This window comes from Pteropus alecto, unplaced genomic scaffold (assembly GCF_000325575.1).
Source record: "Pteropus alecto unplaced genomic scaffold, ASM32557v1 scaffold135, whole genome shotgun sequence".
Classification (NCBI taxonomy): Eukaryota; Metazoa; Chordata; class Mammalia; order Chiroptera; family Pteropodidae; genus Pteropus; species Pteropus alecto.
Window position 1 is genome coordinate 819259 of NW_006438076.1, and position 19100 is coordinate 838358.

A 19100-nucleotide genomic window follows, 5' to 3' on the forward strand; every position below is an offset into this window, starting at 1 on the left:
AGAGGGAGAGAGAGAGAGAGAGAGAGAGAGAGAGAGAGAGAGAGAGAGAGAGAGAAGAGGCAGGAGGGTAGAAAAGGAAGCATTGCCAGGTCAAAGAACATGCTATTTTCTATCGAGCTATAGCCCTTTTTTTAATCATCTCGTTAGCTCATTACAATTAAACAGAACCTGTTGGTTTCATCCTCATTTGCCCGCTGTCCAGTGCACCTGCACCTCTCTCTCCCAGAAAATACAAGGCTGAGGCCCTCTTGATAAAGGGTGATGGGCAACACCATGAATTTGAGTGATGTAGACTGTGGATAGGAGTCACTTAGACTAGAAAACAAAACATATGACAATACAACCTATATGGTCCTCAAAAACTGGGTTAGGTTTGGAGCTTAAACTTCATGGATATGTGTGTCTATCTGGTAATGCAGCACAGTTGCTAAGCTCTATGAACTTTGGAGGCAAACAGGATTAAGTTCAAACCATTGCTTTTCCACTTTCTACCTTAATGACCTTGGGTAAGTTACTTCATCTCTCCAAAATGAAAATAATACATACATCATAGTACTGTTCTAAGGATCAAATGTGAATATGTCTGCAAAGGTTCAAACAGTATTGGCGCATAGTAAAACCTAGATAAATAGCTTATTCTTTTTTCTTCTTGTGACTTTGCTCCTCCTCATTGTCATCCCCCTTTAGGTGGAAAGTGAGTGAGTCTCTTGCTGTTAGGTGAGGAGTAGGGATAGAAAGACCTTCGCTAAGGCCATTAGGGCTCATGCAAAATGGTGGGGGATACAGTTTCAAACTGAATTGGGGCCTTTCGGGGTTGCCTGTGTTTGCCCATAGTGCAGTGCCACTTCCTGTTTTAAAAAGAAGAAGAAAAAAAGTCTTCCAGAAAACTCATTAAGAGGCTCAAAGTTTTTCTTGGACATCAAAAAAGTCCTCAAAATATTGTTGTTGTTGTTGTTGTTGTTGTTGTTTAAATCTAGTGTAAATGAATCAAAACCAGACAAATTCAATTTCCCTTCAATTAAGCAGCACTTTTTTAAAAGTCCAGGGGAAAGGAGCTTGGGGCCAAATGTGTTTTGAATTTTAAATGAGCCTGAATTTTGGAAAAGAGTGTAAGATCCCAAAGCGGAGTCAGACCCTATTCCTAGTTTTCATTAATGCAAAGGGAATAGCACAGCACCAGTGTCACTTGGTAACAAAAACAACCAGCTCACAGAAATTCATAAAGCACTTCCTAAGATCCCCAGCCTTCAACTGGCCTTGAAGATCACTCTATAATTTAGGCCTCGGATTGTGGAGAAGAGCCACATGGGCCAGATAGAGCTTCTATGAGAGGCTCAGTCATCCATGCCCCAAAATAGGAAATGTTTTTAAAGCATGCTTGGGATCAGCATCTTATAAACATGGGATCTGAAAGGAAATTTTGAAATCATACTTCCATTTATACATGAGAAATCTTTAACATGAGCAATTTTATATGAATACTGAAGGAGTGAAGTGATTTGCTTAAGATCCCATAACTCATTTGTGTGAAGAGGGTTAGGGCTAGAATTCAGGTCTCCAGATCCTAGACTGGACAGTTTTTCTCTGTATTTACTATAAAGTAGGATCTAAATGTCTCTGAGATCAGCACATTTGGGCTAGAATGATGGTGCCCAGCCCATTTTTTATAAGTTTATTTCTAATAGTCCCTCTTTATTTTTTACACTAGTTTTTTAAATTACAAAAGTAATATATACTAGTGATTTAAAAAATCAAATGCTACATAAGTTTATAGAGTAAAAAATAAAAATCTACTTCTCCCTGCCCAGAAGCAACCATTGTTAATAGCTTCTTGTATATTCTTCCAGAAATGATCTATACATAAATAATCACATATATGTGTTTGTTTTCAATTTTTTTACAGAAACGAGAGCACACATTTTGTAACTTGCCTTTTTCCATGTAACAATATCCCTTGGAGAACTTTCTAAATCAGTGTATACAGACAATTGATTTTATTCCATGTAACAGTTGCATGAATCTTCCATAATTTATTTATCTAGTCCCCTAATGATGGACATGGAGATTCTTTATGATTTTTTCCATTACACACGACACTACAATAAACATATTGTACATATACCTTTGGTATCTGAATGAATATGTCTGTAAGATAAATGTTTAGAATTGAAATTATTAACAAATTTGTACCAATATTTAACATCTCAATAGATGTTTCCCAATTGTCCTCCAGGATGATTGTGCCAAGTTATGTTCCCACCAATTGTGTAGGAGAGAGACATGTCCCCTTACTCTTTCCAACATGAGGCATGATTAAGCTGTTCTGATCTTTGTTATCTTCACTGGAGATAAGTGTTTGAATTTCATTATTTTCATATAAATGTCTTCACACATGTACTTGAGATCCTTTCCGTGTGTTTATTGGCCATTTGCATTTCTTTTTCTAGCATTGTTTTTATATGCACAGCATTTTTGCTTATTTTTCTTCCAAGTGGTCTTTTTTTATTGTTATTGAGTTGTAAAAGGTCTTTGTATATTAAGTCATTTGTCCTTTGCTTTATGTATGCAAAATAGTCTTTCTCAGGTGCTCATTTTTTCACTTTATATGTGGTATTTTTCTCTGTTAATATATGAATAGAGGAACTAAAGCTGAGCAAAGGAGAATAATAAGAAGGAGTTTTCTCGATATTCTTTACTTTTCTAAAAATGTCAATATAATAAACTAGAATCACCACAAGTGAAAGGGCAAAGGAAATTATACTCTGCGTGTTAATTCTGGGAAAACATTTCTAAATTTCTAAATAATAAAAAGCCACAAATAAAGATTTTCTCCAATGAATATTGCTTCTTTTGGAATGGCCAATAGCCAGAGCTTAAAAAAGAGAAACTTTTGCTCTCTAGATGTCTGGAAGAAATAGTAGTATAGACATCTTGTTCTCATTCATTTATGTGGAGTTCTGTTGAATATTGTACCTGGCAGTACTATTCAACCTTCGATTGAATGAATAAATGAATGAGTATGAATTAAGTGATAAATGCCAAAAGACAGAATGACTCTTCAGGCATAAGAATTTTCAATAAGCAATTCCCATAAATATGTGCATTTAGATAGGTTGTAACAGCATTAACATAGACAACTCACAAGCTGAGTAATTTTATCATATTAACCTGTTTTCATCTTTGTGCTACATGAACAATACTGCAAAATCATTCACTCTGACTCCTTCACACATAAAATTAATGAATACCCATATATGCAGACCTAACACTCTGCTACTGGAATGTTAGATTCCAGTAGACATGTGAAACCCACACGTGTCTAGAAATGCAAGGTTAAAGCTCCCATGGCACCTGTAATTCTGGCCTCTTGCATGTGTGCACTGAGATGTGACATAAGGTCTTTCATTACCTTGGACACACAGCACTGTCTGAGTAAATGGGCCCCGCTGCTGGGAAGGCATTTCAATTTTCAGGTCTGCATGCTCTTGGAGGTGGCTTGAACGATTGCATACTCTGGGATTTTGATTCTAAACTAAATGGCAGGCACGTTGTTCCCCAAAGATGGGAACTATCTTAAACATTTCAGTATTTTGGTTCAGTATTTTTGTAGGTATAAGCAAATTTGAAGCTGCTGTAAAGTTGATTTGAATTATCTGAAAATGCATCTGAACACTTAATCTCAGATCCTACTTGGATGATGATAATAACTCTCTGAGATTTGGGGTTGTTTGGGTGAAATGTCAGTGTTTTTAAGTGATGCAATGGATCCAATCAACTTATGACAGTGTGTCAGGCCTGTCTGAATTTCCATAGAAATTCGATTTGAGTCTCAGGGAAACAACCTTTCCTTTTAGTCTTTTCTCAATTACTATCTGCTGACTCATTCTCAAAAGGAACTAACGTTGTAGACCAGGAGAGAGGGCCCAATTGAAAATGCATTTTGTGGTAGACTCTCCAGAACACTGTGAAAGAAGACACATTTTAAGGGAGTAAAGGGATAAGCACATTTTTATGGGATCTGGTGAAATAGAGTTTCTCTTCCCTCCCCAGTCTCCATATTTAATAAACATATCTTAAAAGACAGCTGATAGCACGGTCTGGTTGCCTAAACCTATTACTGGTTGTTTAATTTTGTCTGCTACTCATTTCTTGTGGCCTCTGATAAGTGATGGAGCCACTCCCATCTCCATTTTCTAAGGAGAAGTATGAGAATAGGAAGGATTCATTTCCTAAGAGATATGTCCAGCTCAATAGATCATCCCTCTACTAGAAACTTTGTGATTCCTCCTTTCTATATATTTTATAAAACTCAAATTCTTTGTTATGGTATTTAAGGTCCTCCAGAATCTTTCCACTCCTACCTTAACCTTCATATGTACCCCTCACACATATACAAACATGTCCCACTTTCCTGGAAAGACCTTGAACCATATCTTCCTGTGCAAGTTCTACCCATCCTTCAAAGCCACTGTCCAGGTCCGCCTATCTACCTATGCCAATAGGCAGTGTGGCTTGTGTGTAGAAAAAAGCAAGTATTCTGGAATCAGAAACACTGGGCTTGAAACCCAACTCTGTCACCTATTAGCTGTTATCTTAGGCAAGGTTCCTAACCTCTCTGAACTTTAATTTCTCCCATATGAAACAGAGATGTGACAATATTACCTCCCATAGGGCTGTTGTGAGTATTAAGTACAAGGGTGAAAGTCCTTTGTAAACAGAAGGGACTATGTAAATAACTATTGTTATCAGGTCTCTCTCTGTCTTTCCATTTGAAATTGCCCTTTCCTTCCTTTAGGCTAACATAACACTTAGTGTGTTCTGCTGTGCATACACACACATGGCTTATCCTCCTGCTAGGTCTCCAGGGAAGCAGCCTTTTTGCCACCAACATTATATCTTGACAGTATTTAGTCACCTAGCTCAGTCCCTGCACGACAGTCACGCAATAGAACTTACCAACTTGAATGGTTACTGACTTGCATTAACGTAATGCCAGTGAGGCTAAGGTTATAGATTCCCGTAAGGCCAGCCAGCTTTGCACAAGGTTATTCCATATGTTGTCTAATTCTGTCAAAATTCCAAAATATTGGCCTTAAGGTGACAACATGAGGATAGGCAAACCCTATCCATTGCCTCTGGGGAAACATCTCAAAGTACACAGACGACTGATGTTGGGTCTGTAAGGTCAGTAGAAGAATTAGAGTGACATCACTTAGTAATACCATTCCACTGATGAATTAACACATGAATGAGATGAACACTATAGATATAAATCATAAAAGCAACAGAAAATGAAACAGGGTGTAGTCTTCTATAGAGGAAAAGACACCTGTACAGCTCTGAGATTACTAAAAAAGCTACTATAGTTGGTTGAAGATTTTGTGAGATTGTGTGTGTGTGTGTGTGTGTGTGTACATAGTGGCCAATGTCCATTAGCCTTCTCAATTTGTCACAAAACAACAAGCAAAAGATAGACTTAGAAAGACTTTTAAGTACAAACCAAAAAAAGAAAGTCATATTATTCAAAACAAAACAAAACAAAGACATTATTCTATACTTTCATAATGCAGCTCATTGTTTAAAATGAATGAAAATAGCAGATTTTCCATTCTAATCCTGTATAGTTGGTTGCTAATCTGAAAATCTGTCTCTTAAGCTTCAGAGAGAATGAGACTTCTCCCAGAGAAGACTAGGACTTTGCCAATGGCCTGAGCATTGACTTACAATTTGGAGATATTTTTGAAGTTAGAGGTAGGATAGAGGCCTCAGTCCATAAGAAATCCTGCCTAGTGGTTCATCATCATAAAAAATTTTCCCCCTGGGACAACCAGTATTAACATTAGACTAATGTTACATTTCTAGAAAATAGGCTTGGTTTAAATCAACCACTTTGAAAATCAATGCCAAGTTAACTTGTTGACCTCAAACAGAAAAAGACACTGAAAATTCAAAACCTTATTTAATGTGGTTATTATTCAAGACCTACTTACTACATAGCCTGGAAGGAAGGTCCATAAGATATGTTCGAATGCATCTGAAAGTATTATACTTAAATAGTCAAATATTTAATACTTAAATAGTCAATAATTAAAAGAATTGAAATAGGTATTCAGCCCACTTGTTCCTGATCTGTAAAGGGGCCTAGTTAAGTAAAATACTATATTTAAGTAACATACTATATTTTTTGGTGACTCCTGGTAATGGAGACATTGTTTGTCTGCAAGAAAAGGAGAATTTATTTCGGAAAACAGTTATGTAAAAATCCTACCTGAAAATGTGGAACGTTTTTTAAAGTATGGAACTAATTCGATGGTAGTAATACAGTTTTAATTAAATAACAGAAGTATCTTTAATCCAAAGTGCCAGATTCTCCATGATTTTTCTTTTAAAGCTATCTCTGTCTTTTTGTCTCTGTCTATCTGTCTGTCTGTCTCTCTCTTTCTCTCTCTCTGTCTCACACACACACACACACACACACACACACACACTGCCTCAAGGATTCTATAATTCCTAATAATGTAATGAAAGCAAATGAAATCTTCATGGGATAGTGGAAAAAACACTAGCCTGAGGGTTAGGAGACCTGAATTCTCACCCTGACTCAGTTATCTGTGTGATCTTAGATAATTCATTAAACAACTCTGGGCCTCAGTTTTTCCACCCAAAACATGAGAATATTGAGCTAAATAATCTCTAAAGTTGCAAATCTGTAAACTTAAAATTGAAAAGAAGCAGAAGTAGAAGGCAGCTTTTTTTTTGGTAGCAATTATTCACAAAAATAAATACAAACATCAATTCACCATTTGGTAATTACCGGAGGGAAGCAATTCTATGTGGTCAAGGGGACAGATAAATGAATCTAGGTGACATGAAGGTGAAAAGGTGTGAGTGGTGGTGGGAGGGAGTTCACTCTTCAAAGTGAAGGCAGCATCCCTTTTTGAGAATAAAAGTAAAATCTCTGTTTGGAGGTATTCATCCTGCTGCTGTTTCCCCTCAGGGACCACATAAAACATAGTTTTGAGTATTGGAGCATAAGAAACTTATAATTACTTGTTGAATTAGTGAAATATGTATTACGGTAAATCCAGACCTATGATCTACTTTTCTGACCAATCCTAGCCCTATTGCCTAGGAGAAATTCAACCAATGTGCATTCAACTAAGGTACCAGACATCATTTAATCCTTACTGTGACTTATGTCAGGGACGTACTTTGGCCTATTTCATAGATAAATAAACTGAGACTCAAGGAGCTAAGTGCCTTGCTGTAGGGCAATCAGCAACTAAGTAGCAGAGCTGAGAGTGAACCATGGTTTCTTGACTCTAAGTCTGCTGTTTGTTTCCCTATTTCATTCACATGTCTGCACCTTCTCTGATTGTTGCACCGTCTTTAATGGTGCCATGTGCATCGAATCAAGCTTCCACAGATATAATAATTAGACTCAATTGAAGACTGCTTAGAACTAAGATGCAGTTTTTGAAACCAGGTCATTTCTTAAAGCAGCAACCAGTATCACGTGCTTTTCAACACTGATAATATCACTGTGGGGAGCAGGGGTGGGGTAGGGTGCTGTTTAATATTGCAGGTTAACTGTGGCAGAAAAAGAGTGAAATGGCCAGGCAAACTTTGGTGTTCCCAACATGATGCCGAAAGCCTTCCCAGGAGACATTCTTGGAAATGAGAAGAGAACATAATACGGAAGGACTTATTATAACAAGGGCAATAAGATTGAGATTTTTGTGATCAGATGGAATTGTGCACAAATAAAGGGCTTCTGTAAAGAAATCCAGACTTCTCTGGCATCCTGAACCAAATACCTCCTCAGTGCAGAAACTGACAAGGATTTCGAAATATAGACATGCCTTATATTTGAGGAAAAAATATGCAGGTGCATAAAAATCATATCTCGGATTTACTCAAAGATGAGTTTTCAAGGCCATTCAAACTGGGAATACACATTCTGGATTTGTGTCTGCAGATTAGATACGATATATAGTATCTTCAGACCTCTATCACTATAGAACATTGTGTTTCATAGACGTCAGTACATGTTCTTGTAAGAACATACGACCATTATATTTTAGGCATAGAGAAGATTGGGAAAGATACTATTGTAGAGGTAACTTAGTTCCATTCTTTCATTTTTGCAAAGATTTTGAAGCTCAGACAGATTTAATGAACTGTGCATTTTTATACAGAAACTAGAAGTTAGCTGGCCTCACCTTGCCCGTTCTCCTCTCCAATAACACTGTTTAAACCATTGTGGGAGTGGGGTCCAGGAACCCCAAGATCCAAAGATCACATATAAACAGAGAGCTGTGGCTTTCATACAATTTAACTACCGAAGTATACAGTTAAAGATAATCCTCTACAACTTTAGGGACTGAAGATAGCTTAAAAAGCCATTGCCTTGTGGGTGGGTCTACATAGCCAGGTCATCTGGATGAGAGGCAAGAGTGCTCCTGTGAAGGGTTTGGAGAGACTCACAAGTTCCCATCACCTTCATGAAAAAGAAGACCTTCACTCCCATTCTTGGTATGAAGTGCCAGAGTCCTGGTCAAAGCCTGTTCTCACTGCCTACCATGACAATCCCTGTGTGTATCTAAAGAGGTTAGCACATCCTGGGTACACAGACCACAGCTTCCTCCCTTTGCTCAGGGCCTGTGCTTAGAGGTCTGAGCATCTTGGAGAAATTGCTTCACTTCTCCTTAGAGTGTCCACATCAAGATCCTGGAGCCATATTACCACCCTTCCGGAACAGAGGGGCTCCTTCTGGGTAAGTGGTAAGTGTCCTAACGAGAAGGAGTTTTCTGGAGTGGAGCATCTTATTACTAAGCCAGAAATACTGGGACACTTGCATGCACACAACAACGTGAAGAAAAAGAAGCATAAAATGTCCAGTGACCACTCCACCCTCGCTATAGGAATCCTCTCTCACCCACTCTTCACCCACAGACTTTAAACCTGAGGAACCAAGAATCACACAGGCACCCTTTAACCCATTATAACCACTTATCTTATCTCCAGATTTTCAAGTTCCTTCTGTTGGTGTCTTTTACTTAAGTCAGCATCTTTCAGACTTTCAGAAAAAAAAAAACCTTAGAAAATAAAAACCACTACCCCACCCAAATGATAAAAATCTCTTGACTTCTCCAAGCCCAACATCTTAGCCTTCTCTTACTCAGCCCGGAGCAAGCAGTTGATTCCTTTGGGTTCTGGAGGAATGGCGGGCTCTGCCAGTCCTCACCTCACCAGTCTAATAGTTTTTCCAGACCGATTCTTGCTTGGTGTTGCACCACAGCCTCGCAGCCCAGAGGACTCCTGGTCCCATTCATTCCCCTCGCTCCTCCAAGGCCAGTAGCGTTAGGGGTTGTCCCTCCTCTCTGCTCCCGGCCTAACTTCCCCTTCCAGAGGAAGGAGGCAGTCAACCCTCCCGAGGTCGGACATGAAACCCAGACCTTCAGTCGCGTTTCTAGGTTTGCAACCTAGACCCAGGCATGGGGTGTGGGGTGAGGGTAGGGGTTAGGGGCAGGGTTTGGCCGGCCACCTTACGAGAAAGAGCTCTGAAGGGCGCGGGACAGTCTTTGAGACGACCCCCGGGGACCTCTCCCGGGAGCGGGCGCCCGCTCGGACGCGGCGTGCGGGAGCCCCGAGCGGGGCGCTGCGCGGACTAAGGCTACGGAGAGACGTCCTGCCCCTGCGGGGGAAGGGGAGGGGCGGCCCGTTAGCCCCGGGAGCTGGAGACTCTGAGCTCCGAGAACCGGCAACAGAAATACCAAGAGGAAGGGAAACCAGCCTGCGCTGACATGTAAACAGGGCTTCCATCTGGAGGAGCCAGCTCAAACAGACCCAAGAAACAAACATTTGCACCCGGATTCTCCTGCCACTAATCCACTTGCCCGCTCCAGGGCCCACCAGGCAGAGACCGAGCTGTAGCTCCCACCCCCACCACCTCTGGCCTCTGTCGAGGGGAAGCCTGCCACAGGCGAATGAACAGTGCCAGGCCAGGGCGCTATGTTTGAGGGTGGGAAGCGCTGGACCCGAGGACTCCGGCCCCCCGGCTCCGATCTGCGCCCGGGGTCCCGGAATTCACACCGCCCCCGCCTGCAGCCGGGTGGCAGCGCGGAGGAAGGGGGCCGGGCTCTGCTTTGGGGCAAGGGGTACAGGGGGCATCGCCCAGGGCTGGGAGCCCGGCGGGTCGTCCCGGCTAGTGAGACTGGCCACCCGCGCGCGGGAGGAGACGGCGCGAAGCAGGGCGCGGAAGCAACTGAGAATGGCCACGTCTTCCGGGACCCCGGCGCCCCGCGCCCAGCCTGCTCGCCGCCCCGCAGCCCTGGCCAGCCCCGGCGCTCTGTGCCCACCGCCTGGTCTCTTACCTTAATAGTCCCGTCCATTTGGCCAAGTCTGCAGCCGAGCCCCCCAATATTCCACACATTGACCCGGTTACAGCCTGACCTCGCAGCCCCTTCGGATTAGCGGGGCGCGGCCTCCCCGGCGCCCTGGGCCCTCCCTGCGTGCCCCCTGCGAGCGCCCTGCCCGCGCTCCCCTATGCACGTTTGTTGTTGTAGCGGAGCGAAAAAGAGACAGTTAACCGGATGAAACTTTTTTTAAGCTAATTTTGGGAAGTGACTTCACTTTGCGAATGAAGAGGAAGTCCTATCTCTCTCTCTCTCTCTCTCTCTCTCTCCTCTCTCTGTTCTCCCCCGCGTCTTCCCTCCCTCCACACCCCCTCTTCCCCTTTTCCTCCCGTCTACTGCTCCTGCTTTTCGCATCACACACATTATATAAATATATGCGAAGATGCCCAGATACATCCATGCGCTGCGCACACAGGATGCTGGCTCCTGGGAGATAAGAGCGAGCTGGGAACAATGCCCGGGTCCGCGCCCGGCGCCCGCGGCCTGATTCCCGCAGTCTGCACCCCAACCCCCAACACCTTCTCCCGAGGTCCAAACCCAAACTCCTTTGGATTCTTTCCTTCTCCCGGGGCCGTTGGCCGAAGGTGGCCCTCCTGACTCATTCACTTTCCGTTTCTTCCCACAGATACATTCATTAATGCTTTTTCCAGCCGGAGTCAAACTTTTTTTGGGGGGGGAGGGGGCGGAATGAGGGGCGGGAGAGTTTACTCGGGCTGGGGATAACCTGGAGCCTACTGCCCGGGAAGATCCAGACGCAGACCGAAGCAAACCGACCATTACAAATGTATCCAACGAGAACTTTTCCACTGGGGCGCTGGGCTGCCGAGTCACAGCTGACTCCAGGAGCGGCTCACCCACACAGCGACGCGGACTCCGGGCGGTTTCGGACCGACACGGGCCATCGAGAGCGCGGACTCGGCTCCCAGCTCATTGTTAGCAGACGGGCGCCCTCCGGAAGGCGCGCCTATACCCCTCTGCTCCTGGAGAGCTCCTGGCGCCCGCCGAGGGCGGGGACCAGCGGTACCCCAGGCCACCTATCCGCGCCCTCTAGGGTCAAACTCCTGGCGCTTAACCGGACCTGGTGGCCCAAACCCAGGTGCCCAGGCCAGATCCACCTACGCAGTGCCACCTGGGCCCCAGGAAACCTACTTTCGGGCGGGACGTTCCCTCCACGCTGGTCAGCAGGTCTCCAGAGCGCAACACCCAACATCGCGGCCCAGCCTCAGACTTTCCCCCAGTGAGATCCCGGGGCCCGTGCTCCCAACCACCATGCCCACCCAGCGTAAGGCCGGGCCTCCCTTCGCCCTCCAGGTTGCCCCCCCTCTGGTCCCCCCGCGCGCTACCCGGAGGCCCCCAGTCCCCCTGCAGTGCCGACACACGCTCCAATTGGGGCAACATCAGAAGTCCGGGTCCAACGACGGGACCCCCAGGCGCTCTCAGTCTGACTCCCTTCTCCCCGACCTCCAAAACAGGTTACCTTGTCCACGCTCTCCAGACCACGCTTTGGACTTTTTCACTTTTATTTAAGAGTCCACCCGGGGAAGGAGGGAAAAAAATCCAGAAGAGGTCCGAGTCAATCGAAAAGAAAAAAAAATAGTTTTTTCAAAACGATGTCCACAGCGGCGAAAAAGGTGACTTATTAATTCTTTATTTCTTCAGGAGCAATTGAGCCCGAGAGCTCGCTCGCCTCCCTCCCTCCCTCCCCCCACCCTCCTCTCTCGAAATTAGTCTCATCAATTCAGCTCCAATTTTGGGTTCGAATACAGACACGGGTCTGAACGTGACCAGACCTGGAGTGTCGGGTGCAGGCTGCCAGCAATTGAGACTCAATGTGTGTATGGGGGAGTGTGGGGGGGAGGAATGGGGGCCGGGCCGACCCCCTGTCTGCTTCTCAATCCAGGGGTCTGCTCCGGGGCTCCCCTGAGACCGCCACATCTGGTTACCGCTAGCGGGGTCAGTCCCCCCCCCCTTTGCCTGGGGCCACCAGTTCTGGAGTTCAATTAAAAGAAATCAGGCTTAACCCTTTCCTCCCCTTGGCCCAGCCATCCTCCCTCTCACTCTTCCCTTCAGAGTTTCCACATGCTTTCCAGAGAGGAAAGAGGTTAAAGGGAAAGGAAGAATGAATTACATCCTTTCAAACCCCAAATTGTTTCCTTTTTAGCCCAGACTCTGCCGACCTTCAAACGACAACAGGGCTTTCAGGAGGGTGAGGGGAGACCGCTTCCCACCCGGACCTGACCAGAAACCCGGAACCCCCAGCCACATTGCCCCTCTTTCAGGCAGAAAGGACTCCACCTCCACCATGAGGAGGCCCCCTTCCTAGTGCTGGGCAAACAGTGAGGCCCTTAATGGCCACCCCATACCAGTCTGACTCTCCCCTTCTACACAGGCTCCTCCTAGTGCTTGAGAAGGCTCCTCTGTGGCAAAAACAGTTGGCTAGGTTTCTCTTTCCAGCTCCTGTTCAGCCTGGCAAATGACAGGTTGTCTTCATTGCCCTGATCATCGTAGTCACAACAATATCCCTAGCATCCCAAACTCCTTTTAGAAAGAACTGTCTCTCCCATTAGGAGTGCTCAGTATGGAACTAGATTTAAATGAGGACTTGCTCTCCTGTTTTAACTGTGGAACTCAATAGTACTCTTTCTGCCTGTAAAACTAAAGCGATGGCAATTTTGTAATTTTGAAGACGGGGGAGGGGAGCAGCTGGCATAGGCATAACTGTCACCAATTTGTGACTCACCGCTTGGCACTGGTGCCATGCCTTTTGCTATTTAGCAGGCCCTTTCTGAGGACCTCCTGCCATTCACAAGTTCCTCCACCCAGAATGAAGAATCATCCTCCCCCCCCCCTCAAACTCTGAAAAGACTCTGAGGGAACATGAGACCCCCTCCATCCCATGTTGACATGCTGGTGGCCAAGCGTGCCCACTTATGTAACTCTGGGTTTGATGCTCAACTGTACTGCTGCTGCTGCTTTTTTAAATCCCAAAGGGGGAAAAGGCCCTAACCAAACACAACAGTAAACAAGTCTGAGCTGTTTAATGTGGTTACCACCAGACATCTGGAAAGATGGTTTGATCCTGGCAGCTCACATTGTTTTCACGAGCAGCCAAAGAGAATATTTCGAATGTTTGCATTGAGACAAATTGATAGAGAGCCTGTGGTGAGGCCTGCTACAAATGAAAACTGTCCTGGAGTTGGGAAGAGGGGAACTCTTGCCTCCTCTCTCCTTCCCCACTCAGTCTCTCCCTCACCCCACTTCTTCCCTCTCCTCTTCCTTTCTCTCTTCCTTCTCCTCACCACCCTGGCCTAGAAAGGGACTCCTTACCCCAGCCCACACACTGGCACACACTCTCTTTCCAGGCTTGCCAGAGACTATCCTGCCTTTCCCTTTCCCAGACTGGGCAGGGCTGCTAACCAGGAGCTGGTGCTGGCTGCCATCGGTGCCCAGTCCAGCCAGCCCAGCTGGCTTTTAAGTCAGGGGAAGCTCACAACCAAGAAGCCAGTCTGGCATTTAAAACAAAAGCTATCAACTGGGGTGGTGTTGAGAGAGGGCACAGGGAGTGGGGGGCGGGGGGAGACAACAAAACAGACCGCCTCACATTTCTAAGTCTAGGAACACTTATAGAAAGCAGGCACGTGGGAGCGAATATTCAGGAAACATTTGGATTTGGAGCATTTTCATTGGAACTTTGGTGGGATGACTTGCCTCACACCCTCCGCACTTGATGATATTTTCAAAGATGCGGAAGTCCAGCTTCCCCTGGGAAGGGAGCGGCGGGGTGAAACGTGTCTTGGCTCGCTCAATGTCAGCCCTTTTGACCCGGTCAAGACTTTCCAGACGCGACTTCCCGGGCTTCTTCGGTCCCAGGCCGAGTTGGAGGTGGGAGGACGCGACAATCGGAGCCTGGTCCTTGGGGTCTCTCTGGACCCCTTGAGAGCCCAGTCACTTGAAACCCGGAGCGATGCCTGGCCTGACCAAGCGTCCTGGGCGGATCCTCCCCCTCCGTCTTCCCTCCTCCCGGCCCCTCCCGTCCAGCCGCTGAGGCGGGTATTCAAGCTGGCAGGGGAGGGGGAGAAGCGCGGGCGCGGGGGAGGGATGGGCGAGTGAGCGCCAAAACTCCAGACTGCACAACTGCAGCTTCAAGTGTCTGGCCCCTCGCTCGAGGCCATAATTAATTTGAGATTTATTTTTATTGGAGAACTCGAGTCTCGTCTGACCTTAGCCAAACAAGGCAGCTCGAGCCGCCCCTGGATGCGCTTGAATGCCGGGGCATATTTCTGCAGGAAGGCTCTGCAGGCGCGCCTGCTTTGAATTTGTTTCTCAGACTTCATCTGCTCACAGTTGAAGGGAAGATTTAGAGCCTCTGCTCGCCCTGCCCGCTCCCCGCGCTCGTTCTTGCCTGATCACCAAGCGGGTTCCATACGCTACGTGGGGGGCCAGGCAGCGGGAGGCCGGGGGCGGTCCTGGGAGGGGAGGGTCTCTGCGCCCCGAGCCCCAGCACGCCGGTGCCGGGTCCCCAGACCACGCGGCGTCGAAAAGGAAAACCTCAAGGGAGTCCAAGGCTGACCAGAGAGGGCAACCTGAGGAGAGGTGGAGACCAGCCAGGGGCAGGGACCCTCACTCTGCGGCGGCGCGTAGACAGAGACTTTGGAATGGGGAAAGAGAGACAGACAGACAGAGAGACTCAGCTTCTCGGTCTCCATCCTCCCTACCACCCAGCCGCCCCAAGCTGCATTCATTCTAAGTACAGACCTGTGTCCTTGAAACGACTCAGGACCTGCAGGCCAGATGCTGCTCCTGGGCCAGTGGCTGTGAACATTCTGGGGCTACCAGCCTCCTTTTGTCTGGTCGGGGATTTCTCCCCCAGAATGCAGCATAGACTGAACCGGCAAGCTATTTGGTGGGGGAGCGAAAGCAAGGGGTCTGGGAAACTCTTAAAGAGGGAAAGTGAAGAACCCTGCTAGTCTCGCATGCGGTGGGCTAGCGGCTTTCAGCGAGTGCCCTGTGGCGTGCATTGGCAAGTTCTTTGCACAGTGTTGGCGGTGCGTATGTAGGCAGTTAGGGTTACTCCACAGGGTCTCCTGTGCCCTCCACTCCTTATCTGCAAGTAGAACTTCCTAGTTGAAAGTTCCAATTGGGACATCTGGCTCCTTGGGTTTGAATTCTACCTCTGCACTTAACAGCTCTGGGGCCTTGAACAAGTTCCTTATTCTCTCTGTGCCTTAATGTCTTCTGTGCATTGGCATTATAACAGGACCTACCTCAAAGGGCTATTGTAAAGATGAAATAAGGGTTTAGAATTTGCCTGGCAGTCAGCGCAACTTTGCTCTTATTTATATCTTGGCTCTGCTCCCTACAAACTGTGTTATATTAACCTCTCAAAACCTCAGTTTCTCATCTGCAAACTGGACTGCCTCCTAAGGTTGTTATTAATATTAAATGAGGTAGTACAGATACAATGTTTAAAATAGGGCCTGGCAAAGGGAAGGTTTACCTTCATGTTACCACCATGATTCACCTACTGTGTGTCGCCGTCTTAAAGTCAGCCGTGTTCCCTATTTCCCTTTCCCTAGCTCTTTTCAGACTCACACCCACTCTCAGCTCTCTCTTGCTGGTGCCTTCCCGAGCCCTCTGTGGATTCTCAGAAGCGGGCCTCTCTCAGGGGTGGGGGACACCCTTGGCTCCTGGGGCCAGGACGTCTGGGCCCACAGTGTTTGTCAGCAACCTCAGAGCCGGTGCCTGACTCAGATCGGCAGGGGCTTGGCAGCTGGGGGCCTGTTTGTGCCCTTCTGGCAAATGGTCGGCGTAGGGAGCCGGCGGAACAGACCCAAGATTGTCCCAGCCACGCAAACCTTTCGCAGTTATCAATGCACCCCTTTGTGCAACAATACAAACTTTGTGGCTGCTGAAAAAATCCATTTTCCCCCCCTTGAAAAGAGCTCCTGCGGCGAGTAGCTCCTTTGGCGGCCCACAGCTCCCGGACCCCACCTCCTCCTCGGCGAATCGGTCCGCCACCCCCCAAGCCGACCAGTTTGCTTTCTCTCATACTCGGCCTGGGTTGGGGTCCTAGGATCCCGCTCCCCCTTCTAAAATTCATCAACCCTGAGGTTTTGGGTCCGTGGGTGTATGGAGACACCGGGGTCCCTGTGAGTGGGAGAGACTGCCCTCCCCCACATCTGCAGCCCTGGGGCAGAACTGCAAGCATGAGCTCTTTAGCTGGGCTCCGAGTATTGGCTGTGGGGATGGGGTGGTCGGAGGAGTTGCAGATCCCCTAGCCTCTCAGGAAAACTGAACACAGAGAACCCTAACGCGCTCCATCTGTGTGCTCTGCCACCTCCTGGGAGCCCTCCATCCATTAATGTGTTTACCGATTATCGACACATTAGTTCACTCATTTCTCATTCATTCATCGCTGATTAAGCACTCCTTCCTCGCCAAGCCTCCAAGACCCGGCTTCCCCACAGTGACTACAAATTCCTTCAGACCGCAGGCTGGGGGCGCGAAGATGCTACCGTGTGTCAGCGAATTTCCCTTTAGAGAAGTGGGAGGAGGGATAACTCATAACTGGCGCTCTCGGGAAGAGACCCAAGAGTTGGCGCCCCATTGCCGTGGCTATGTACCTACAGCCAGCCACACTACCCTGGTTTTTGTGGACCGGGCATGCGAGAGGTTGCGGGTCATTTTCGGGCGGAGATTGGGGCTGTGGGGCAGGGCTGGGACCTGGAGGAGGTGGGAGCGCATTTGTAGAACCACGCGGGTCCCTACTACACCCCACCAGGGAAGGCTCGACAGTCTCGCACTCCAGGCTGCTACCCTGGGCGGTGTGAGGACCTCGCAGCGTCCCCGCTTGGGGCAGGGCTCCCCGGTCCACACCCTCGGCCCTGCCCTGCTGGCCGATTTTCATTAAACGTGTAACCCAGATGTCCTGGCCTCGGTTTGTTTACATTCTTGGGAACTGTTGTGGAAAAGAAAAAAAAAAAACTTTCGATGTGCTGTCAAATTTAGCAATCTGCTCTTTCGAGGGGCGGGTGGGGCGGAGGAAGGTGGGCTTGCGGGCGGAGCGAGCGGTATCGAACCGGGAGGAGAAGCACATCGCGTTCACACACCCGCGTACACCCATGCACACACTCACCCCTCACACAACCGTACAAACTGACCCTGCAGTGCTCCAGCGCAGGGAGCGCACATCCATTGGGACCAGACGCTGCCTCTCTGGTCCAGGGGCGGGCGTCTCGGCTTCCCTGCACAGCCTCATCCAGCTAAGCCATGTCGGTTCTCCCAAATAGACGCGGCCAAGAGCGTTCCTCCTTAGCCAGGGATTCCCGAGGGGTTGGGCCACCCTCATCAAGTCAGAGCGCCCCTAGCTCCAAAGCCGCCAGCTGAGAGCACCGACTGGTCCCCACTCTTCCCCACCACCTTTTCCCGGAGAAAGGAGGAAGGGACCATAGGCCCGGGGAACAGGGCGGGTTGAGAGTCATTACCTGTTTAAAGACGCTGTCAAGTCTTACCTTGACGTAAGACGAAGTGTCGGGGACTGTCTGAAACATCTTGGGTTGGTGAGGAAGGGTCGGGAAGGCCCAAGAACCAACCTGGGTGAGAGAAACCGCAGTCACCTGCGAGTGGAGCACGGATGAGACGGTGGGGGTTGGGTGATGATGAAAAGGGAAAATGCAAAGGTAGAGGACACCAGAGTTGGGAGGCTACAATCCACTAGGACGGTTCAGGGAAGGTGTGAGTGGTCAGGTACCCCGTGCCTTCACTGCGCCTGTATCCCGGGCTTCAGGCTCAGGGATGATGAAGACAAAGCCAGCTCACACCGCGAGATCTGTCCCCTACAGTCCTGTAACCCTCTTCTGCCTACAATAGTAGACACCGCCTCCCCCGGAGCCTAGGTAGCTTCACACTTAGGGACGCCAGCGTCTGTCCTGGCCGGAGGAGAGAACGCGGCCAGGACAGAGGTAGGTCTCCCCACCGATGCAGGTAGAGGGCCCAGGGAACTATTCACAGAGCTGACAGCCCTGGGGCCCGAGGGCACAGAACTTTTGCCTGACTTCACCACCACCCTAAGACTCCACCAGCGTCAAGCTGCCTCCATCTTCCCTGCTAGAGGACCACTTATGGAGGGAGACTGGATCAAGGTTCCAGAGGTCTAAGAGGGGCCCCTCTCTCAGAGCCCCCGCTTCTAAAAGAAAACAGGTTTTCGGGCAGAGGCAAAGACAACGAATGATGCGGCCTCATTTTTAGTGACAGAGGAGATGGTGTCCGAGGCCTGAACTTTTGGACTGGAGGGTGGAAAACTACTCTAGAATGCCAGGTGCCTCTTTGAGCCTCTCCCTGCTGTGCCAAGTCTGGTGGTTGTCTCTTTCCTCTTCTTTCCTTCTCTTAAACTATCTTTAAAGTGGCAGCGTGCAACTTCTCCGGCAGCCAATGTGTTTCTGATAAAGCACTTTTCTCTCCACTAACAAATTCCAGCTTTTTGGCTCCTGAAGCCACAACACACAGGAGTTCAGGGACCAGGTACGTTTCTCCATTTCTCCTAGATTCCCATTCACTGCCTCCTCCCCTGGTGCCCTTGCTCCAGAGTCTCTCCATTTTCTTTGAAAGTTGGAATGAAATTTGCAAGAAGAGAGAGAGAGAGAGAGAGAGAGAGAGAAAGCCCCAGAAAGAACGAGGGAAAGA

The 19100-nt window shown here is 47.8% G+C and overlaps 1 protein-coding gene across 7 annotated transcripts in view; it reads right to left on the minus strand.

Annotated features, from left to right (window-relative positions):
• The window catches only part of FLI1 (Fli-1 proto-oncogene, ETS transcription factor), a 113615-nt gene extending 101526 nt beyond the window's left edge, over window positions 1–12089 (minus strand). Inside the window, exon 1 of one of the 7 annotated variants that reach the window (XM_015592057.2) lies at window positions 11896–12089. Coding sequence is in view for 3 of the 7 variants with exons in the window: in XM_025049144.1 (XP_024904912.1) it covers window positions 11273–11320 (48 nt within the window). In the remaining 4 variants the exon portion in view is untranslated. Of the gene's footprint in view, window positions 1–10376; window positions 10696–10936; window positions 11033–11192; window positions 11528–11567; window positions 11761–11895 lie in introns of those variants that run through there. The other 6 variants (XM_025049142.1, XM_025049144.1, XM_015592056.2 and 3 more) reach the window with 6 other exon arrangements.
• Window positions 12090–19100: the final 7011 nt, after the last annotated feature.